The 22870-nt window shown below is 51.0% G+C and overlaps 2 protein-coding genes across 4 annotated transcripts; both read right to left on the bottom strand.

The window, feature by feature from the left end:
- Window positions 1–220: 220 nt before the first annotated feature.
- Window positions 221–4004, bottom strand: TM6SF2 (transmembrane 6 superfamily member 2). Of its 3 annotated transcripts, XM_030466502.1 has the most exons (10): window positions 3873–4003; window positions 2599–2702; window positions 2374–2471; window positions 2184–2287; window positions 2009–2091; window positions 1680–1804; window positions 1458–1559; window positions 1281–1373; window positions 1075–1194; window positions 221–780 (listed from the first exon to the last, which is right to left on the bottom strand). In XM_030466502.1, exons 1-10 carry the CDS (start codon window positions 3968–3970, stop codon window positions 574–576), a joined length of 1134 nt encoding a protein of 377 aa, XP_030322362.1. In that variant the 5' UTR covers window positions 3971–4003; the 3' UTR covers window positions 221–573. The 3 variants fall into 3 exon arrangements, with proteins under 3 accessions (XP_030322362.1, XP_030322363.1, XP_030322364.1); XM_030466503.1 differs by lacking the exon at window positions 1458–1559 and having other exon boundaries at window positions 3873–4004; XM_030466504.1 differs by lacking the exons at window positions 2184–2287; window positions 3873–4003 and having other exon boundaries at window positions 2599–2690.
- A 1555-nt stretch (window positions 4005–5559) lies between these two features.
- Window positions 5560–22758, bottom strand: SUGP1 (SURP and G-patch domain containing 1). The gene is made up of 14 exons (XM_030466521.1): window positions 22698–22758; window positions 22137–22308; window positions 21511–21614; window positions 20185–20403; window positions 18176–18299; window positions 17718–17821; window positions 16079–16202; window positions 15154–15662; window positions 10511–10617; window positions 9693–9870; window positions 9357–9463; window positions 8426–8571; window positions 6957–7086; window positions 5560–6398 (listed from the first exon to the last, which is right to left on the bottom strand). The coding sequence occupies exons 1-14, from the start codon at window positions 22720–22722 to the stop codon at window positions 6372–6374; spliced, it is 2076 nt and encodes a 691-aa protein (XP_030322381.1). The 5' UTR covers window positions 22723–22758; the 3' UTR covers window positions 5560–6371.
- Window positions 22759–22870: the final 112 nt, after the last annotated feature.

Genomic DNA, 22870 nt, shown 5'->3' with positions numbered 1-22870 from the left:
CCCCGCAGTCCCGATGCCCCCCCAGCAAGGGCAGCACAGGCAGCAGGCGCCCCACACACCCCAAAGGGCAGGAGGGGGCAAAAAAGTCAAAAAGGAGGGGGCGAAAAACTCAGGAAGGGGCAAAAATGTCAGAGAGCTCCTACAGGCCCTGGGCCCGGGCTGAGGTGGAGGGGACAGCAGGGTGACGGGGGGGCGGGGGGGACAGAGCAGGGACACGGGGTCAGAGCTGTACCCTCAGTCCTTTATTTTGTAAACAGTGTTTTCCTGGCACGGTCCCCTCTCCAGCATCATCCCGGGAGCACCAGGGTGGGACGGAGTCCTCATGGCCCCCCAGGACCTGCCAGGAGGGGACCCCGTCTCCCACACGCCCCCTCACCCCCCCCCCCCCCCCCCCCCATACCCCGGGAGGGCTGTGGCCGGAGCTGTGTCCCCATAGAGCACCCCGAGGGACCAGAACATCCCCCGGGGGACAAAAGCATCCGCGGGGACATCTCTGCCAAGCCTGGTCCCCTCAGAGGCTGCTCCGTGGGGGGTGGGGGGCGGCATGAGCCCCCCCGGGGTGGGCAGGAGGTGTCACTGGTGCTTCTTGCTGGGCAGGAGGGTGGCAGGGGGGGAGGGCAGGAAGAAGGCAGGGCAGTGCAGGCAGCGATAGGCCAGGAGCTGAGGTCCCAGAGCATAGAGGAGGTTGGTGATGAGGAAGCTCCACCAAACATCTTCGGGGGTCTGGTAGGGGAAGGGGGTGCGGGGGTGCAGCGAGGATCCCAAATGGGAGAACTGAGCCTGGGGAGGGGTGGGGGGGGGGGTCCGGTAGTGAGAGACCACCCCCAGCGTGCCCCAGCTCTAGCCCCAGGGGGTGGCTCCAGCCTATTTCTGTCCAATGAATCCAGCGGGGCCAAAGTAATTATCGAGCAGGGGAGGTGGGAGCTGCTCCACATGCAGCCAGGGGGGAAGCTCCATCCTTCCCCCCTCAACCCCCCCAAGCCTCAGCCCTGCTTGCTTTCTGCTGGCTGGTACTCAAACCCAACCCCTGGGGGTCCCCCCCGCTGTGACTCCCCCCCCCAGCCCCCTCCTCACCTGAGCCACGGCCCCGGCAACCACCAAGCTCCAGTCGGGCAGCCAGGAGCAGCCGGGCAGCACCAGTCCGTAGATTCCAAGGCAGAAGAAGGGGAGGATGTAGAACAGGTAAATCAGCATCTGAGGACACACAAGGGTTAGGGTTAGGGGGGGTTAGGGTTATAGGGTCAGGGTTTTATAGGGTTAGGGACCTCAGCCCCACTCACCTGCACCTTGGGGTAAGCGACAGGGTCGCGCAGGTAAGGCTCCCGCTGGTAGATGTACTCAAAGCAGGAGTCAGCTGGACAGTCTAGAACCACCTGGAGATGCAGGTAGTGGAGGAGAAGGGAGTGTGGGATGGATACACCCAATCCCCGGGTTCCCCCATCCCCTCCGGAACTCACCATCCCCCTGAAAAAGGTGAAGGCAATGGTGAGGAGCAGGAGCAGGATCAGCCCCAGGTCCTGTGGCCGCTGGTACAGGCGTTTGCTTTGCTCCTCTGCAACCTGGGAGAGGGAAAACCCCGGGGGTGGGGGGGGTGGGTTTGGCTCTGTGAGCCCCTGGTCCGGTCTGGGGGTGTGGGGTGGGCTGAGGGTGCAGCCCCTGGCACCAAGCCCCCAGGTTACCTTCTCAGGGCTGAAGCTCGGCGGAGTTTTGGGCTGCTGGAAAAGCCTCCCCCCGGCCCAGAGGGGGATGAGGATGTAGGGCAGGTTGAGCAGGAGGGCAGGGCTGAGCTCCGAGCTGTATTTCCCTGGGGAAGGAGAGCAGGAGGAGGGGCAGAGGTCTCAGTCGCCCGGAGCCGGACCCGCAGCTTGTCCCCGGGGGCAGCTCCTTCCTGCCCCTGCCCACAGAGCGAGGGGCTGGGAGCAAACCCACGGCTCAGGGACGGGGCTGGATGTCCCCAGCCCTTCCCCAGCCTCTGGCAGAGCCGACCCCCTATCTGCACCCCCCTTACCTATCAGATTCCCCAGCAGGAAGACAGTGATGCTCATTACCAGGGAGCCCAGCCAGAAGAGCCCCAGGTTCCTGTAGCTCTTTCTGCAGAAATGCGGGGATCAGACACCCCACTCGGGCTCACCCCACAAAATTCAGGGTGCTCCCAGCCCTGTCCCACCGGGATCCCCCTTCACCTCTGCCCAATGGCCACGATCATAGTGAGGTAGAGTCCGTAGTGGACGATGCCATCCCAGTAACAGATCATGATCCCGTGGGCCGTCCGCAGGTGGGGCTCACCCTGGAATGGTTTGGGATGGGGGGGAGGGCGCCTTCCCACACCCCAGAAATACCCCCCACAGCGTGGGGCTTGCCCTGGCTGGGTACCTCTCTGATGTAGAACTCCACAAAGCCGGAGATGAAGCCATCCTCCTCCAAGGAGATCACCAAATCCACCACCGAGGTGAAGGAGAGCAGCACGAACACTGGGGGACACCCAGAGACAGCTCCCAGAGGGGCCCAGGGCTCCCCCCAAATCCCCAAATCCCACTGCCTGACCTGGGATCAGTCCCCAAATAGCAGAAGAAGGGGGTGTGGGGTGTCTTTTCTCACCGCAGAAAAGGGGGTCCTGGCAGTGGCTTCCTCCAGTGATGAAGATGATGGAGATGAGACCGAGGAGCAGCAGCAGCCCTGTGAGCACCAGCACCAGTGGGCTCCTGCAGGACATGGGGAGGGGTTCAAACCCCCAGGGACAGCCAGGGGGTGAAGCACTGTGTCCCCAAACACCTTTTGTCCCATCAGTTTAGAGAGGGCTCCACCGAAGCAGGAGGAGCAGAAGGATGAGGCCCTGCCCCAGGGAACTCGGGAGGGGTTTAGAGGAGGGTGGGACAACCCCAAGCTCATTTTTTTGGGGTTTTTTGCCTTTTGCAGAAGGTGGAATTGCTCTTCCAGGGACAGGGATGGGAAGGGGGAGAGGAGCTGGGGAGCACAGGATCCCAGGGACAGGATGGGGGTCACAGCTGAGCTTGTCCTCCCCGCACCCAAACCACCAAGTATTTGGGGGAAAAAAGAAACCAACAAAAACCCAACAAAATCACCTAAAAACCAATCAAATAACTGCAGAATCCCCACCTCAGTGCATTATTAAGCCCGTGGAATTAACTTACGACTCCCATTCATTCAAAGTTCAGAGGTGGAGCTGCACAGTGTGACCCTGAGATGTCACCATGAGTGTGACAGAGACACCCCCAGACACCCCCACCCCTGCACCAGCACCTTGGGGTCCCCTGCTCAGGGGACATGGGGAACACACTGAGCAGAGGATTGGGGTGTCCCTCAGCAGGAAAACCACAAGCAGGCAGCATGGTGGTGACAGGGACAAGGCCAGCATGGAGGGGTGGCACTGGCCACCTTGGGAGCAGAGGTTTGGAGGAGTCCCCAGTGTCCCAGGAGGGAACACCCAAGAGTTGGAAGCCCTGTCCTGGGGGCCAAGGAGCTGGAAAGGATGCTGGGTGGCTCAGGGAGGTGCTGAGCATCCTAATGCACCCTAAAGGGGATTGGGGCTGTTGGGGACCCCCCCGTGACATTGGGTGCCGTGCAGGGACCCCCACAGCTCCCTTGTGTCACTTGGGACATGGGTTTAAAACCCAGGAAAACTGGCAGAAGCACCCAAATTGATCCCTAGGGTTGGATCCTGCTGCTCCCCCCCACCCCAGGAGGGACCCAGCACCCTGTCCTGGACACTGCTTCCCCCTCCCAAAATCCGGATGAGACCCTGTGGTGCTGGCTCTGCCTTCTCCTGGGTCTGATGCTCTCTCCCAGCAGCTCCAGGGAACGGGGGGGACACCCCGACCCCCCGAGTTTTTGTCCCCAAAGCCCACACTCACTCTGCCAAGGTGGTCGCAGCGTTGGTGCCCAAGGCCACGGGGATGGCCAGCAAGGAGGGGACCAGGACCCCCGGGAGCTGCACCCCCGGGAGCTGCATCCCCGGCCCGGCCACTGCCACCACCCCTGGACTTTGTCCCCACTGCCACCACCAGGCAGAGCCCTTAAAGCGGCCGAAACACCCCAGGGGGGGAGGGCATAGGGGTCCCGGGGGGAGGGGACACAGAGGGGACCGAATGTCCCCGTGTCCTGCCGAGGGTCCTGTGCCCCTCAAACGATGCTCAGGGCTGCAGGGAAAGGATAAAACCACCCCAGGAGAGGCTTTGAAAGCTCGGGGGGGGGGGGGGGGGATTGTTTCTGGAAATTTCTGGGAATTTTTAAGTGTTTAAAAGAGGCAGGAGGAGCTGAAAAGAGGAGTGAAGCTCAGGGAAGCCCCTAGCTCATCCCTTGAATCGTGAATTGAACGGAGCAGAGGAGCTGCAAGGTCCCTGCTTGGCATTCCCCTAACCTCCTCCTCTTCTCAGAACCTTGGGTCAGCACTCCAGAAGCTGGGTCAGGCCTCCAGAACCAGGCAGAGGTGTAGGAAACCCACCCCGGTCCTTCTCAGCTCCACTTTTCTCCTTCACCCCCCCCCACCCCCCCCCTCCTCTCCTGGCTCTGCCCTCTTGCTTCAGAAAAGCCACCCAGGACTTTGTACCTAGTGGGTAGGAGGGATTCCAACTTCAGCCTCTCAGCACCCAGGAAAAGGGTGGAAAAACTCCACTTTTTCCTTTTTTTCAGGAGGAAAAACTCCTGAGACCTCTGCTCCTTCAGCTTCTTCCCAAGGAAAGGCACCACGGAGCCACCCATGTTCTTCACACTGGGAATTTCAGCTAAAAAATTTGGTGATTTCTGAAGTTGCAATTCCTGCTTTAGAGCCAAGGATGCTGTGGCTCTCCAGGAGTCTCCAGAGCTGAATGTGTGGCTGCAGGTCCATAAAAAAAACCCCACAGCAAAGCAGAAATTAAAATAAAGGAATAAACCAACTTTTGCCAGGACACCAGGAATGGACACAGGAATCCCTGATCCCTGCCCCCAGCCTGGAACCAGCTCCCTGGCACTGCCCAAAGATGTCACATTCCCAAGGGTTGGAATAAAAACTGCACCTTGGATAAAGAGGGCAGCCCAGCTCCAGCCCCATGTGCTTCTGGTTCTGGTCACTGAGAATTAACCAGCTCCTGGTTCTGGTCAGGGAGGATTACTAGCTCCAGGTTTATGCCAGCCAGGAAGCAAACCCCAAATTCTTGGAATCCCAAGAGGGAAAAGCCCCAGAGATTGGGTGTCCCAAGGCCCCAGGAAAGCAGTCATCACAGGGACCTTCATCATCTGAGCAGGAACTGCCCCTCCTGCCAGATTTCTTACCTGGTATTCCCAACCTTCCCTGCTCCCGAGCCACATTGTCATTTTCCTCAGCATAAAACCCCTCCTGAATTCCCAGTTCTGAATGCTTCCCCTGAAAGCCAATCCTTAACTCCACCTTGGGAAGTGAACAAAAGGGAATCATCTGCTGAGTGGCTGGACTGAGAGGAAAAAAAAAAAAATGCAAAAGGAACCCAAGAGGAACCTAAACCAAAACCATCTGGGGTTTTCTCCAAGATGCTCTAGAGCAGTCCCTCAGCCTAGGAAAAAACTCGCCACTCCTTCCCAAAATTCAGTGCTTGAAACTAAGGAACAAATGAGTTTTATTTTATTTACAGAACAAATGAAGAAAATTCATACTTGCAGAGGGGTTTCTTATGACCACAAAAGCCAAACAGGCTTTGACAAACTGTGTTTGAAGGGCTTGGATCTTCACCCTCCCAGCCCCATCCAGAGTGTCAGCAAATCTCCTCTTGGCTGAGCTTTGTGTTCAAGAAATCAAGAAGTTGTTGCCTCTGAACTTGCCCCTCAGCCCCTCAACCCTTGCAGCCACATCCTTGCCTTCCACAAGGCAGGGAGAAACCAACCAGGCACTGGTTTTGCAATGACAGTTGAAGGTCAGGCTGTACTTCCAGCTTCAAGACAGCCTCAGAAGTCAGTTCTTTAGGGAACAACAGCCTGACTGAACAACAAGCTGGGTGGGAGACAATCCCCTATGTTCCAAATCCAAACCAAACAAAAAACCAACCAACCCCAGAGCAGCACAAGCTGCAAAAAAATTCATTCCTTGTCACATGGCACTGAGCTAAGCAGGAATGGAGTCCCTGAACTGTTCCTATTGGTATCTTTGGTGCCCTTCCAGGTGTCAAGGTCTCCATTTCACCTGCACTGCACCCACCACCCCAGCCTCCTCACGACGGGGCTGTCGTGACACTGGTGCAAGAGTGTGGGCTGGCAGGCTGGTTCCTTCTGGGTGAGAGATGGTATCATGACTTCAGGAGGTTTCACAATGTTAGGAAAGAAGAGAATGGCAATGCAGTTTTCATAACATCTCACAGGAAACATCACAACTGGTTTGGAAAGACCTTGTCCCCAGAGCCTTCTCAGTAGTAAGGTCGTCGTGGATTGTTCTGAAGGGGGGGAAAATAAACAAGAAAAAATGAATCAGAATTGATGTCTTCACAGAGCATTAAGCATTTGAGCTTAATTATCTGAAAAAAGCCACTGAAATGGGACGCTTCTGACCAAGAAACCTGAGGTCTGTCCAACAAAACCTCCAAATGCAGCTTCCCAGGTGTGTTGGCACACTGACTGCAAGAGGCAAACACAAACTTCCCTGGCTTTTGCAACCAAGAAAACAGCTCTTCCAAACAAACCATGGATTCTCAGACAACCCACTCACTTCCTTTTGTGTGCAGGGCTTCTACTTTGTATGTAGGAGAGAAAATTAAATCAGTATTTAAAAAAAAAAAAAAAAAAAGGCCCAGCAAGGAAAATGACACATCCAGGGGTGTTTTGGTAGTGATCACTTGATTTCACGAGCAACTTTCAGAGTGTTGGCTGGTTGGTGAGGCACTGGGAACACTCCCACCCCATGAGATGCTAGGGGAAGCCTCCTGGATTTGCCCTGGGGTTTTTTTTACCCTGGTTTTGCCTTTTTTTTTGGCCTGGTTTTGGGGTGAGCTCACCAGAGGGTTTGGTCGGAAGCGATAAGCCAGCATCATGCGCTTCCGGAAGGCCTCGTACTCATCATCCTCCTTGGTCAGCTCAGCAGGACGATCAATGCCAAACCCAGCTCCATCCACAGCAGTGGTTCCTCTGGAAAAAGGGAAGGAAGGCTCCGAGGTAAGCAGTGGGTCAGGTCACCTCCCTTCCTCCCCAGAAAAACACCTCTGGCTCTTCTCCGAGCTCAGAGAGGGAGCACTGGGGAGCACGGACACATAGAGCGTGCTGCAGGGAGGCAGAGAGCTGGCACTCAGCACCTCATTGCCTTTCCCAGGTTTCCATCCCACCTTTCCAAAGCAATGACAGTCACTGGGCTTGGGTGGAAGCAGGAATGTCAACAGGGATTTGCTTAACCTTTTAAAGAAGGGAAAAATCCCATCCCGGTTCCAAGGGGCAGACAAAACCTTTGGCAAGCAAAGCCCTGGATTTGTTCCTAGGTGACAGGAGGCACAGAGCTGTTGAACATCTGCCTCCCATCCCCTCACCCCACAACAGCCTCCAAAACACCAGCAACCCCTTTCCACCTGCAGCAGCACCTTCTAAACCATCCTAAGGACATGGAGGTGGTAGAGCCCAAGTAAATCAGAGCCCTGGTTGAACCCTGGGATGGGAAGGCACTGCCTTCCAGAGCTTTGATTACTTCCACCTTTTATCACAGGACTTCTCTGAACCAAGAAACACCATTCCCAGAGACATCATCTTGCAAAAAGAAGAGCAGAAGCTCTTTGTAGTGATACTTTCCACTGTGCAATCAACAAACTCTTCTTTCTCAAAAGCTAGAAAACAATTCAGATTATTTCCTATCCCCAAGATTTGAAGTTCAGCAGATGTTCCCAACAGATGAGCCACCTAAAAGGAGATGCTCATCTATTTCTGGAGAGGTAAAAGTGTGATCAGCTCAGAAAAACTCCTATGACACCAGGAGAGGTGCAAGATCACACACAAAGCTCTGATCTGGACCCAAACATCCCTCAAACACAGGTCTAGCAGTGGCAAACACTGGTGGTTGCTTCTCAGCCACAGCAGACCAAGGCCTAGTGGCAGGCAGCAGGTGTTTCAGATGCAAAAGGTGTGTTCTTTAACACCAAAATAAATGTAAAGCTTAATCCTCAGGTGCCTGGGGAGAAGGGAGGCACAGCCAATGGTTTTCTTCCTTTTATCCATGGGGAAGCTTTGGGGGAAGGCTCCTGACAGCAGAAGGCACCATGCAAACTGAGATTAGAAGTTAAAGAAACTCCTGTCTTGGGTCCTGCAACAGAGGAACCAACCCAGGCCATGGGGGAAGGGAGCCCCAAAGAAATCTGAGATTATTTTTCTCCAGATTCTGTTGCAGTGATGAATTACAGCCATGTTCCTTGCACCTGCTGCCAGCAGCAGCAATTCTCAGCCCAAGAGGAAAGGGCTAAATCAATAGTAGAAGAACTCTGCTTACTTGCTGACTGGGTTTTTAATCCCTTGTCCATCTGAGCCAAGTCCCTCTCCTTCCTTCCAGCCCATCTTCATTAGCATTTGATAACCTATGTTTTCCACAGTCAGTTTGAACTCTTTGTATTCAGAATAATCTGGCTCACGTCCTTCCTGCAGAGACACAAAAGGGAGGTTTTGGTTATTGCTCCTGTCTTTCTTGCTCAGAGGAGGGGAAAACCAGCTTCAGCTACTCAGTTATCAGCTGTTTGCCAGCACCATCCCAACCAGCACTATTTGTTGGGATTCCAGTCCTGCACCACACCACAAAAAAGAAAGCAGGTAAATGATAAAAGCCCTGCACAGCCCTGTAACATAATCTGCAGGAAGCAGGGAGTGCTACTGGGAGATTAAGCAGAGAAATATTTAGCTCTTTAGTTTGAAGTTGCTCAGTGGATCAAGCTTCAGACAGAGTTTGTATTTCAGCCAGGATCTCCAGGGATGTCAGACCCCATGCTGGTTACACAACAACACAAGGAATGTGCCAGCATCAAGAAGTTCTGCACTTCAGGAAGAACTGGCAGGTATTGCAGTGCTTTGCATAAGCTTTTTGTGGGTTTTATATCTTCATTTTGCTGCAATCAACTGGATAGAAATTAAAATTTTCCTTGCTTGGCATCAGCAACCACTTATCTGAAACAGGAGCAGCAGACAAATGCTGGGCAGCCCCAGAGGCTCATCTGTCATTTCAGTTCACCTCCAAATACTGTCCCAGTATCAGATCTCTGATTTGCTACAGCCAGTTCTCTGCAAAGAGTCAAAAAACTAACTCCTTGGTTCCTCCAGAAGTAACAGAGCTCCCAGTGCAGGGGCAGAAATATTTCCAGGAAGCTTTGCCAGCACCCAGGTGCCTCCCTCCCTGCTATAGGGGACACCCTGTCAAGTCTCTGCCATTTCACCTTCAATGCCTTGAATGTCTCCATGAACTTCTCCAGCTCATCAGGTGGAAGAAAGTCTCCAATGAAATGTTTCCCTCTGCCCATCTGGGTCAGCTGCTCAGCCCACTCTGCCCAAGACAAAGAAAAAAAAAGAAACCAGAATAAACCCCATCATCCAGTGACTGGGAATTTCAGAGGCTTGACGAAGCATAAAAGCCTCCCAGCAACAAGAGGTCATTATCTACCAGGCAGGGAAGCCAAAAATGACCCTGCAACTCCCATGCCAAGCCAGGCAAGCTCAGATATCTCCCTTCTGAGGCAGCAGAGAGGCAGAGGTTGGCAGAGCTCCCCACACACCTCGGGTCTTGTCCATCTCCATGCGTCTCAGTTGATGCTCCCACGTCCCCAGCTCACTGTCCACCTCCTCATCACTGTCATAGCCATGCTGGTGCTGCTGAATTGCTTTTTCCCACATCATCTGCATCTCCTGCATGGCTCTCTTGTGCTTCATGATCATGTCATACATCTGCTGCATCTAAAGGGAGAGATGCAAGAGCTTGCTCAAAAGACAAAGCAGTTCCCAGGCAGCAATCAGCCTGGAGAGCCCTGGGGCAGAGCCCACCCCCTCCCCACTTGCCCTGGAGAACCCAGAGGATGAAAACCAAAAATCCCAAAAGGCAGAGCTGGTGCTTGAGCTCATCTGCTGCCTTCCCAGATCAAACAGGAGCATTACGTGCTGGCTCCTCTGAGAAAAAGTCCCTGGATGTTAACACAGAGGGCTGCTGCCTTCTGATCATCCCTCCCTGAGTGTAAACATCACCCCCTCACCCTCTGCAAAAAGCCAGTCCTGCTCTTGGCTCCCCCAAAGCTTCTCCCCACTGCTGAAGCAATCCAGAACCAGCTGCAGATGGGACCCCACAGACCTTATAGATTTTGGGGTTTAGTTTGGGGCCAGCTCAAGACAGATTCCCCAAAGTCCTCTGACATTGCTGCATCCCAGGATTCCTGGGCATTCAGCACCAATCCCAGAGATCTGCCTGTGGGAAGTTTCTCACTGCCCAGTTTTTCACTGGGCAAGTTTCTTTGCTATCTCCATCTTCCCACCTACCCCAGCCATGCTGCAACACAAAAAGCCCACAGACAAATCAACTTGGAAATAAATTTGGGGGCATTACCTCCTGCTGCTCCTTCAGCTGTTTCTTTTGGGCTTCTGAGAGCTCTGTCACACCCACCAAACCAACTGGCTTCCCTTTTTCATAGCCAAGACCTTTCAGGTCCTGAACTGGAATAAGCACAGGTGAAAAGACTTTCAAAAATCTGTGACAACCCTTGAGAGCAACAAAACCACAGCTTGAGATCCCCACCTGAAGTTTTACACTCATTTCATGGTTCATTGGGACATTTAACTGAGGAACAACCACCTGGTAGGATTTGGGAACCACAGGAGCAGGATTTAGGAACCACAGGAGCAGAAAAGTCACCAGGTCATAGCTTCTTCACCAGCACTCCCTGCCTCTGGTCCCAGGCTCTGCTTGTGTCACGTTCTCAAACTCCCAGACTCAGTTTTGCAGCCTCAGAGGTCACACTGCTCAGCAATCTGCTCCTTTTTAAACAGTCTGGTCCTTTTTAAGACTAATTCACCCCACAAGGGCTCCTCGTGAACCCCAAGCACTGCAAAAAGCAGTATTTTAATTATTCAGAACTGAGTCAGGGGCAGCAAGGAGCCTGGCAGCATCTTGGCCAATCTGGGCATGGAAGTGTCTGCTGCTCACTGTGTCAACAGCAACTTCATTCCAAATAAGCAATTGACCACATCAGAATAAAGACAGGAGCATTATGCTGCTTTGGGAAGTTGCTGTTCCCCAAGGAGATTTTAGTTTCTAATATGCAGGCTCAAGAGCAGCACTGCGAGGGACGTGGTCCCTGCTTTCAGAGGCATTTGAACTCTCTCCTCCATGATCCCACTGATGTAGCCTGCTCTTCCTGCAGCATCTCCTCTTGGAAGCTCCTCCTTGGGGATGTTTTGATGCTGTTGTATCAGATAAGCCCTGAAATTAGATATTAACATCATCTGGGCAGGGCACTTACTACTCTGAAATGATCCTACAGCACTCCAAGTTCAAAGGGTAACTTCAACTTCTATTTGAAACTGGTGCAGTAACACTCGTGGGGCTGAGATTTACAAAAACCCTGAGATTTTACAATAGGAATTACCTTGTGAACTTGGTTCACATGTATCTAGTAGGGCTGGCAGCTCCTCTAAAGCACCTCAGAGCTACAACCCCACCAGTTAAATATTTAAGGGATGAAAAGCAGCCACGCAGCATTTGTCAAGACCAGGAAAAGGATTTCTTCCTCATTGAAAAAAAAAAAAAACCCCTCCATAAATATAAGTCCAGACTACAGCTAAATGATGCTTCATTAATTATTAATTCTCTATTAATTATGAAGCCAGATAATAATAGGATCATTGTTCATGACACCAAATGCCTACACAGCATGCTAATTAGGCCCCAGGGGTCATTTTCTTCCTTCCTCTTATATGAACTCAGGGCAATTGATCTGAGCACTCTTATCTCCCTTCCAGCTTTTGGCTGAGCCACTCCAGGATTGGAAAGTGGCTTCCTTAGCTCCAGCCTCCCCAGGAGAACATCAAAGGGTGCACCCACCCTCCCTCTGCACATTCTGGGAGTCAACTCTGCAGGAAGAGTTATGTAAAGCACTGCAAGAGGTTTTCCAAAGAGGAGGGAGGCAAGGAACTGTGTTATGGCAGGCTTGGTGCTAGGATAAGCACCTTCAGCTCCTGAGAAATGAGAGCAAATAGGAAAATAAATCTATCTGTTGTTGATAAACAGCCCCATTTCTCTCTCTGGGGCAGAACCCAGATTCAGAAATGGTTTTAAGAAGCACCTGGCATCTGTTCCACCTCCAGCTCTGGCCCCAAAATGTTACATGAGACTGGGGCACTTCAGCACCAAACCCTGATCAAAGATTCACCTCCTGTCCCAGGGCATGGGAAAGCTTTCTCTGAATGCCCTGAGGAAGGCTCTGCCCTTCACAGAGGTCAGCAGCTCTTTGGCTCCGTTCAAGGCTCGGGCAAAGAGCCAGGCAGAGCTCCAGGGGCCCCAGGAGCTGGTGGTTTGCCAGCACCTATAACCACCTCAAAGCAGAAAGGTGAAGCTACAACATCATCATCTGCTCCCCAGAAAGCATCTGGCAGTGCTCCTTGGTGTGCTAAAACTACACCTGGCTTGTCTGAGTGCTCTGCTACCTTGGAGGTTTTATGCAGAAGGAGTCACTGCAGGGCCGGAGCTCAGCAGGGTCAATTTTGTGGTCTTGGCCCAAAGCGTCCCAAATCAGGGAAAGTTGAGAGGAAAAACAAAGCTCCCCCCTAAGGCCACACCTGAAGATAGAGAAGTCTATTCATATAATCAATGAATTTGCAGAGAGATAATATCCCTGAGCTCCTCACACCAAGCAGAGCACAAGTTGCTTCTTAGTCTCCTCTTCAGCGGGAAGAAGGAAAGAAAAAGAGATTTTTATTTTTTTTTTAATCCTTGGATGACATCAGCTTTGCCTAGAGGGTTAATGGTGCAGTCTATCTGCAGCATTGGCAGAAGCCTACCTGATGGTTTATCCCTTTCCCACATGCCCAGAGAGGAGCTTGTTACAAGAGAAGGAAATGTCCTTTAAGGACAGCAAAAGAAACCTCAGTGCAGACAGAGGTGCCTGGCTTCTCAGCTTCCTCCTCTGAAGATCTCACTCAATTAAAACTAATCAGGCCCAAACCAATCCCATCCCAGGTTTCAGAAAATTCTAATGACAGCCTGTAATTTTCCCATTAGTCCCCAGAGTTCATTAATCACAGCCTTGCTGTTCTGTTCAGGTTTTACTCCCTGCCATTAAGTGTTTCCATATCAATACAGTTCAGAGGAGCCTTGTTTCTGCCCAAAAGGGCAGCACTTCCTCCTCCCCACTGCTGATTTATGACAAGAGTCAAGAGGAAAAAGAACTAGAAAACTTCTCCACTAATTCCAAAATGATTGCTGAGGAGAAAGGACTGAGACATTGCTAGTTAGGTCCCAAAGCACACTGGGCAGCTCAAACCTTCCCCAGGACCAGGGCTGTAACTCACAATTCCCTTCCCCTCTCAGGCTGAAAAGGGTTGAGCCCACCTGAAGCTACAAAAATAAATTTTAATAAAATCCTTCCCCCTGCAGAGCATTCACAGTGGATTTCTTATGCCTGGCAAATTGTTTGCTGTCCTCTTCTTCCCCTTGCCACAAAACTCTGCAGAAAGTCAGCATGAACACAATGACCCCACCTAACCAAGGGGCAGCTAAAAGAGCCAGGGGAGATTTCAGCAGGGAAAATGCTGGAATGAGCACATGGATACCCACGCAGCCTCCCAGGACAGCAGGAAGATGGAATCTGATGTTTGTTTTGAAAGCACCTGCCCAGCTCCACCATGGAAGTTCATCACAGTCTGCAAGGACACAGAACTACTCCAGAGGGAGGAATCAGGAAAAACTTTTGCATCCGAGTTCTGCCTTCCTAGGAGCAGCAACTCAAGGGCAAATAAAGCCACCCAGGTTGGGATCTTGTACTGCAGTGCTGGAAAAGGTCTGTCTGTCCTTCCTGAACCCTGCAGGACCTACAGACACCAAAGCACATGCAGCCAACCCCACCTGAGCTGTTAATGGCTCGGGAAATTCCTTCCTCTGAAGCCCAGCGGCAGCCTTGCTGGAGTAGCAAGCTGAACAGGCTGAATTCCCAGTTCTGTGCTGGGAATGAGCTGGGGGTTCACTCTGCAGCTCAGAAAGTGACAGCTGACTCTCTCCTCCTTGTCCCACCTCACTCCTGGGACTGTTTTTCTGAAAAAAGGTCCTTATTGAGACAAGCACTCAGTGCCCTTCCCATGCCTCTAGCCTTGTGCCACTAAACCCGTTTGTCAAGCTGGGTGCCTCATCTTGGGTCTTTTCTCCTTTTTCCACCCTCTCCCCATTCCATGCCAATTGTGCCCAGGATTCCAAGATGCCACCCTAAATGCCTGTGTTCACCTCTTGTCCCCAAGTGCCTCCATTTTTGGATGCATCTCTACCTCTCTGCACAGGCACAGAGGGGCCACCCAAGCTCAGCCTCCGGGAGCTCCCTAGGATTGCCTCAACTGGAGGAATTCTTTCCAAAACTCAGAAGGAGCTGCACTCTCAGGTGAAGGAAGAGGTGCAGGAGCCTTGGCTGAGGGCTGTGAACCCCCCCTGGAGTCAAATAAACTGAAATGGGAACAAACTGGACCTGGAGGTTCTACTTGTGGAAAACAGCTCTTCCCACTGAGCCCTCTGATCAGTTGGAAGGAGCTGGAAGTGCTGCCCAGGGATTTTTTTTCCTGCCATGGGGAAGAAGCCCAGTTCAGCCTTTGGTATTTGTTTGCTGAGAGACTCTCTTCCTGAAGTGAAATAGCCCTAAATAGCAGAGAGGCTAAAGCTGTAATGAGCTAGAGCACAGCAGGGTTTTAGAGAGAGCTGGAGAATGATAAGATCCAATCCCTGGTGTCAGCAAGATAAAGTGGTTTATCTGGGTTTCCACACAGGGGAGAGTGAGCTGCTAGAGCCAGCTGAGAGGGAGGGGGCTGGCAAACAAGGAGATGACAGCAAGAGACAAGACTTGCTGGGTTTTCCATTTGCAAAAAAAGGCAGAAGGGACTCCCCAGGATAAAACAAACAAACAAAACAAACAAACAAACAAAAAAACCCAAAAGCACAAAAAAACAAAAAAACCCCAACCCCAGTGATCCAACCCAATCTCCATCCCCACTCACCTGAAAGAGGGGAGGGGGAATCCAGGTGCTGGATGAGCTGTGGGAGGGGTAGTTCAACTTTCTCCTCCTCCGGCCCCCATCTGCTCTTCCTCTTCTTTTTAGTGGTGCCTGGGGCTGCAGTGGTGGTGGTGGCAAGGGCTGGAGCTGCCTGCTCAGGGGGGGTGGTGGAGGAGGATGGGGAAGGGGAGGGCAGAGGCAGTGGGGAGGGCACAGGAAGGGGCAAAGGGAGTGGGGAGGGAAGGGGCATAGGCAAGAGGGAGGGAAGGGGCAGCAGGGAGGGGACAGGCAGGGGCAAGGGCAGAGGGGAGGGGACAGGCAAAGGTAAAGGTGAGGGCAAGGGCAAAGCTGGTAAGGGCAAAGGTGATGGTGATGCTTCAGGGCTGTTCTTCCTTTTCAGAGTGGGCTCTAGAGGGGAAGGAGTAGGGGCAGGGCTGGATTTGGCCTTCCGGAACTCCTCCAGCTTCTGCCTGTAGTACTTGTAGCCTCTGCTGTTTGGCTCATATAAAAACCTATAAGGAAAAAATAAAATAAAAGAATAAAAGCGAAAGTTTTGTTGTCACAGCCACCGGCAGGGGTTGGAGAGCCGGCAAGGTTTTTTTTTTCCTTGCTCTCCAGCACCATCCCGTGTGTGTGTGCACACAGTGCAGAGGTTTGGAGGAGGGGAGGAGCCTTTCCCATTCCCCAGCAAACCCCAGCTCATTTGGGTGCCAAAAAACCACCCGGGGGACTGAAAAGGATCAGGTTACACGGCTGGAAAGCCGAGGCCCTCCCTAAGGATTCCCCTGCCTTCTAGGACACGTTTGGCCAAGCTGCAGGGGCTCCCCTATGCATCAGGGTAAGAAACCAAAACATTTTTGGTGGATGGGAAGAGCAGAGCCCATCCCACCCCCTCCCTCCTCCCCAGAGCAGAAGTTTCTGCCCTCACCTGAAAGCATGGTTCTCTCTGTTGTTCTGCAAGGCAATAGCTTCCACCTCAGGACCCCCTTCTGCTATGAACCTGGCCAGTTTCTCAGCAGAGTTCTTGGTCTCTTCATCCTCTGGGGGTGAAACTTTAAGCAGGCTGTCAGTACTGGGCCCAACTCACCCAAGCAACAGTCAAAACCTATCTGTTCTAAGGACCCCAAGAGCAGAATAAGGGCAAAAGGTGGAGTTTAATTTTTAGAAGTGTTAAACAGAAGCAGTTTACATCACAAAACCAACCCCAAAACACACTGCACCATAGCTTGGATGATAACTCTGGAAGTGCCCACTCCTCTGTGTCAGGAAAGATGGGAGCAGGTGGACAGAAAAATCACCTTTTTCTCTTCAAAAGTAGAACACCTGCTTCTCCCCCACTGTTCCTCCCCTTCCTGAGATGCTTTCCCAGATGGTTCCACCTCAGCACTGGTAACCACCTCCAGTTACAGCCTGGCCACTGACATCCCCCTCAGGAGCAAGGGGAAGGCCTTAAAAAAAAAAAAAAAAAATGGCAAGAGCCCTTTGTATCTGCTGGCCACCTGAGGGGAGGGCTGTAGGAAATTCCAGGGAAATTCTCCCTGGGACAGTCCCTGGAAGAGGTGGTTACTGCAGCCTTCATCCAAAACCAGGGGGAAGGCTCTGCCCATGAATATTTTCAAGCATTTTGGCTGTTTCTAAGGAGCCAAATCCCTGATTTAGCCACCACAGCCTTGGGTGCCATTTGCTGCAGTCCCAGTGCCATCACTCCAGGAGGCAGAAGACATAAAAGCCATGGACAAGTCACAACCTTCCCCTTCCATCCATAATCTACACCTGTAAAGCATGGATAACACTGTTTAACCCCCAAAATGTCACATGGAAGTCAGGTGATATTGGTAAAAAGCTCTCAAAGCCTCCAGGCTGCTGAGCCCTGGGTTGTTTCAGGTATTACCTCATCCCCAGGCCAGCCAAATTGCATTAATTGCATTAACTCCCACAGCAAAGGGAGTTGAGCCACACACAGGCCTAAAACAGAGGCAAGAAAACACCTGGCCTACAAACCACACCTCACCCACTGAATAATTTAATTAACCCAGTATTAAGCAGATTCCACTCTCCACACCACCTGGCTGGGGGCAGATCACCCATTTCTGCTGTTTCCCACCTGAAAACTCCCTGACTTGCAAGGATTTACAACCCCAGCAGCAAATCAAAGCTTCAGGTGGGGAAATGGCAGCAGGAATGGGGATCATGGTCAAGCAATCCAACTGTTCTTACAAAACACCTTTCCCTAAATGTATTCCCAGGGCTGGAACACTTTCCAGAACACCTGATGAAGAATTATTTGAGTTCTCTTGAGGGATTTTGGAGAAATATGAGGAAAACCTCTTGCAAGAGCCCTTTCTGTGCAGTATGCAGTGGGCTCAGGAAATATTTTTGGCACAAAAGTTTGATGTTTGATCACCATCTCCCAGTTTGAAATTCTATTTATAGGCAGGAGATTGACAGCCAAATATCCCCTCCAGCTGTTTCCAGAATAGACCTAACGAGTTGCAGAGAGTGAAAAAGCTTAAATTAAAACTATTTTGCAACTCATAGAGTCTTCTCCAGATCCCAGCCTTAATTACCTTTCTGAGAAGAGGATGCCTGAGAACTTTGATTCTCCTTTCTTATCTCTGCCACTTTCTTTCTGTAGTAAAGGAATTCTCTGCTGTTCTTATCATGCAAAAACCTAAGGTGGAGGGAAAAAAAAATGTTATCAGCAACAGCTACAAACAAATACTGATGCTTTGGGATATCAACAGCTCAAACCAAACAGAAACTCCTTGGAATGCACTTAAAAGCCTTCAGCATGTAGAAAACAGACCCAGCTTCCATTTCAGGCCTTGCACCCAAATTTTGTGTCACTTGGAAGGAAACACCCAACAGTTCTGAGGGAGGAGCAATCCTCTGGCCCCACCACTTCCTGCCTCAGTTTCCCCAGCTAGTCATGACTCCAATTAAACCAAAGTATGGCTGCTGCTTTCCCCCTTTTCCCCAGGGCCAGTGCTGTGCTTTGGGAAGGAGGAATTCCCCCAACACTTACGAAAAAGCTGGGTTATCCTTGTAGTCTTCCATTGCCACCTTCTCTAACTCTGGTCCCCCTTCAGCCACGAACCTAGCCAGTTTTTCCACCACTTGTCTGGTCTCAGCATCCTCTGGGGGTAAAACTTTAAGCAGGCTGTCAGTACTGGGGTTCAACTCACACACCAAACAGGCAACAGGCACATTACTTCTAAAGAACCACGGCGGCCGACAAAAAGGAGAAGGGGGATGGGAAGAGAAAGGGTGAAATTGGGGGGGGGGAATCCATTTTTCCAGAGCTGGAATGACAAACCCACCTCCCTTCCCCCCCACACACCCCCCCACTCCCTCACACACCCCCCTCTCTAAGAGGAAGGGAAGAATTTGGGTGGTTTTCTTTTTTTTCAGTGCAGCTGAGGGGGGGGGAATTCCAATCACAACAAAATTTGCTCCCGGGAATTTCTCCTCCAGGCTCAATCCCAAAAAGGAGGAAAAGGAGTTTGGGTTTAGCAATGATTTGCAGATTCCCAACCCCACTTTTTTGGGGCAGATTCACACCATTCTGGGCTCAGGGAGAGAGGGTGAAGGCAGAGCACAGCACTGCCACATGCCCAGGGCTCAGCCCTCCCTTGGAGGGGATCGCAGCAGAGAGAAAAGCTCTGCCCCCCCCAAAAAAACTCCTGAATTTTGGAATTTTGGCCTCAGTGCCAAGAGAGGAACCCTCAGCACTTCCAGGACACAGTCAGTGGGAAGTGGACACAGGCAGCCACATTTTTGGGTGGGGATTTTAACAAAAAAAGGGCAGCCACACTGATTTTCAACTGAATTCAAACCCATTCAAAGCCTTTAAATGATGGATCCACTTTTTCTGGGGGGGTCTCTAAGCCATTCCCCACCTTCCTCAAGTGCATTCCAGCCTTAAATTCAGACTTACCCAGATTAAAAACTCAGATTAAACTCCTAGAAACCCCCCCAGAAATACCTAGAGATGGTTTTGTAAACACAGAGTGAAATAAGTGATGACACAAAGCTCAGTGGGGCTTATTTAGCAGCTCCAATCTCATTTTACACTTGATTTTACACCCCTAAAATTCAGATTATTGAACAGCTCTGCTGCTTCCCTGGCCCTGTTGATCCAGACAAATTGGGTTAATTAAGAGCTGGAATAATAATAATTAGGAGCTGCTTTTCTGGCCTGCAGTCAAGGCACAGAAAGGAGATTTCCTTGTAAAACTTGGAAAAGAGGCAAGAGCTTGGAATTTCCCTGAATTTAGTAACACAATTTCCTCCCTTACGCATCAACACCTCAACTGGAGGCTTCTCATCTTCTAGCCTTTAAAAACCCAAAAGAAATCCCATTTCTAATGCAAGCATCCTGCCTGTAGATGTTCTAAACCCAAAAAAATCCCATTTTTAATGCAAACATTCTGCCTGTATATGTTCTAAACCAAAAAAATCACATTTTTAATGCAAACATTCTGCCTGTACATGTTCTAAACCAAAAAAATCCCATTTTTAATGCAAGCATTCTGTTTGTACATGTTCTAAACCCCAAAATCCCATTTTTAATGCAAGAATCCTGCCTGCACGTATTCTAAACCAAGAAAAAAAAACAACCCACTTTTAATGCAAACACTGTTCGTGCTGTTCTAAACCCCCCAAAAACTCCCATTTTTAATGCAAGCATTCTGCCTGCACATGTCCTAAACCCCCCAAAAAATCCCATTTTTAATGCAAGCACACGTTCTGAACCCCAAAACTCCCACTTTTAATACAAGCACTCTGCCTGTCCACCCCCTAGAGAGCTGCCCGTAACACATTCCGACTCCAAAAAGCAGAAACAGGCTTAGAAACCCCCCAAGCTCCATTACCCTCAGAACAAATTTCTATTATTCAGGTTTTTTGTTTGTTTGTTTTTTGCTGAAGAAGCCCCCCAGCATCAAGTGGTGGCACTTTTAGAGGATTTGTACCAAGAACCCAGCCCAGCTCTGCCCTGGGGAGCCCCCCCTGAGCAAACAAGCTGCCATTTACCTTTAATTTCCAACCACTGCTCATAATCTTCCTCTTCCTCTTCATCTGGGGACTGGAAGACACTGAGCCGGGTGAGGACTGGGCTCTGTTTGGAGTGGGAGTAGTTCTTGGCTTGGTGCAGCATGCTGAGGACCTGCCCAGGGCGCTTCCCGAACAGCAGAGGCTTCTTCCCAGCAGGGGAGGTGTTTGCGGAGTTACTGGCAGAACCTGGGGGAGGTTCTTGGGGAAAAAAGAAAAAAAAAAACCACAACAATGCCTGTGCGGCCTTAAAAGGGGGGGAGTGTGTGTGGGGAGGAAAAAAATTAAACAAAAAAGGTTACAGAATTACAACTCGCCTTTAAAGGAGGCTGAGAGGGAGTTGTTTTCAGAGTTAGGTTGGAAAACACGGGAAAAGTTGTGTGGGGTGGGGGTTTTTTAGGTTCAAAGTTGAAAGGTTGGGGAAGATGCATAATGGGATTTTGTTTTCAAAGTTAAAAGATTGGAAAAACTCCATAATGGGATTTTTTTAGTTTCAAAGTTAAAACATTGGGAAAGATGCATAATAGAATTTTGTTCTCAAAATTAAAGGACTGGGGAAACTCCATAACGTGATTTTTTTTTATTTATTTATTATTAATTTTTTAGTTTCAAAGTTAAAAGATTGGGAAAGCTGCATAATGGGATTTTATTTTCAAAATTTAAAAGATTGGGAAAACTCCACGATGTCATTCTTTTAGTCTCAAAGTTAAAAGACTGGGAAAACTCCATGATATGATTGTTTATTTTCAGAGTTAAAATATTTTGGAAAGCTGCACAATCATTTTCACAATTAAAAGATTGGGAAAACTCCATAGTGGGATTTTTTTCAGAGTAAAAAGATTGGGAAAGGCTGCACAATGTGGTGATTTTTAGTTTCCAAGTTAAAATACTTTAGAAAGCTGCATAATGAGATTTTATTTTCAAAATTAAAAGATTGGGAAAGCTCCATAGTTGGATTTTATATTCAAAGTGAAAAGGATTGGGAAAGCTGCATAGTGGGGTGACTTTTTCTTTTCAGATTAAGTTTTAAAAGATGGGGAAAAGCTGCACCATGGAGAGATGCAGCATTTTTTTTTCTTTTCAGGGTAAATGAAAGGCTGCTAGAAGCTGCATAAAGTGGTGATTTTTATCAAGCCAGAGTTAAGGAAGAGGGCAAACCTCAGAGAAAGCCTCCATCCCCATTCAAAGCCACCACCACTGCTTCAGAACTTACTCCTCCTAGTAGCAACTCATAGCAGGGTTTGTAAAGTGAACCCAGAGAGGCAGCTGGTACCCCCAAGAGCTCCTCTTGCCCACAGGTTGACCTACCAGCACTTGATTTTTCCTTCTGCAGCTTGAGAAACTGCTGGAGGAAACTGCCATCATTAACAAACTTGTTGGAAACACAGGCTTCATTGTCACCTCCATCATCTCTGAACAGAAAAAAAAAGAAAAGTTGGTGATGGGAATCCCCCTCCTCCCCAGCCTCCCCTGCTGCAGGTTTATTTTCAACAGAATAAAAAAGAAATCCCAGTGGTTCCTGTCCTCTGTCATCCAACACTTTTGGGAAGGATGGGACCCATCCAGGGTGCTCTTTCCAGCATTTACCCCCCCCTGCACTCTGTGAGAAGAGGATTTCTGCTGCCTCTGGGACACTGCTTTGCTTCCCAGAAAGCCAGGCAAGAATTTAGCTGGAAAACTCTGCTGACTCTGAGGAGCTTTTCATAAGAAAGGGAACAAACAGAAAGCAGAAAGGAGGTGCTCTCTGGGAAACAGAGAGCATTGCTGCTATCTCACAAGTATCTGGAAAACCCAGACAGCTCAATTTAAGTGCAAATAACCTCTTCCAACCTTTACTAAATTATCACTTTCAGCTCCCCCCCAGCACAACAGCTTTACCCAGGCTCAGCCTGCCCACTCCTGCAGGCAAACTTCCCATCTAACCCCACACCTACTCTCCCAACAGAGGCAGCTGCTGGATGCTCAAGGAATTCTGCTTGGCTTGCTGCTCCAGCCGGGCCTCGATCTCCCGTTTTTTCTGGGCTATCAGCTCCTCCTGCTGCAGGATATTCACACTCGTCTTGGCCGATTTAGACTGCGAGACCCCAAACCAGCGGCTCGCCTTCCCTGCGAGGGTTAAAAGAGGGAGAAAAATTAACGGGGAGAGCTTCAGCACCTCCCAGAGGCCCTCAGGGGAGCGGGGGGACCGAGAGGACGAGACCCTGGGGGGAGAAGGAGGGGAAGGGGACGAGGCCCCGGGGGGGGATGAAGGAGAAGAGGCCCTGAGGGAAGGTGAAGGGGACGAGGCCTCGGAGGGAGTGAAGGGGATGAGGTCCCAGGGGCTCCCCCCTCCTCAGCTCCCACCCCTCAGCAGCGCAGAGGCCGCCGAGCCCGGTACGCGGTTCCCCCCACGCTGCATCGGCTGCAGGGCCAGGAGAAGGTTGGGAAAGGAGGGAATGAGGTAAGGAATGAGGGAAGGAAGGAGCCGTGGCGCTGGGGCAAGGACTCGGCCCTACCTGGCGCATCCCTGGCGTTCTCCATTTTGGAGCTCCCGTCCCACAATGCCCCGCGGCGGGCGGGGGCGGCTGCCAGCCGGCCGTGCCGCAAAGGCCTCCGGGAGTTGTAGTCCCGCGGGAACCTCCCCCCGCGTCCCCGTCCCCGCTCCTTCCGCAGCGGCGGCGACGATCAG

This window comes from Calypte anna, chromosome 28 (genome assembly GCF_003957555.1).
Source record: "Calypte anna isolate BGI_N300 chromosome 28, bCalAnn1_v1.p, whole genome shotgun sequence".
Taxonomy (NCBI): Eukaryota; Metazoa; Chordata; class Aves; order Apodiformes; family Trochilidae; genus Calypte; species Calypte anna.
The sequence above is the reverse complement of the archived record's forward strand: the minus strand, read 5'-3'. Positions and strand labels throughout refer to the sequence as shown.

Coding starts and splice junctions, on each gene's coding strand:
- TM6SF2 (XM_030466502.1), bottom strand. CDS start 3,970: ATGCAGCTCCCGGGGGTGCAGCTCCCGGGGGTCCTGGTCCCCTCCTTG. Junction 2,703..3,872: donor GCTGCGACCACCTTGGCAGA/GTGAGTGTGGGC, acceptor CATGTCCTGCAG/GAGCCCACTGGTGCTGGTGC. Junction 1,195..1,280: donor TCGCTTACCCCAAGGTGCAG/GTGAGTGGGGCT, acceptor GTGTGTCCTCAG/ATGCTGATTTACCTGTTCTA.
- SUGP1 (XM_030466521.1), bottom strand. CDS start 22,722: ATGGAGAACGCCAGGGATGCGCCAG. Junction 21,615..22,136: donor CAGCTGCCTCTGTTGGGAGA/GTAGGTGTGGGG, acceptor TTTTCTGTTCAG/AGATGATGGAGGTGACAATG. Junction 8,572..9,356: donor AGACATTCAAGGCATTGAAG/GTGAAATGGCAG, acceptor GTGTCTCTGCAG/GAAGGACGTGAGCCAGATTA.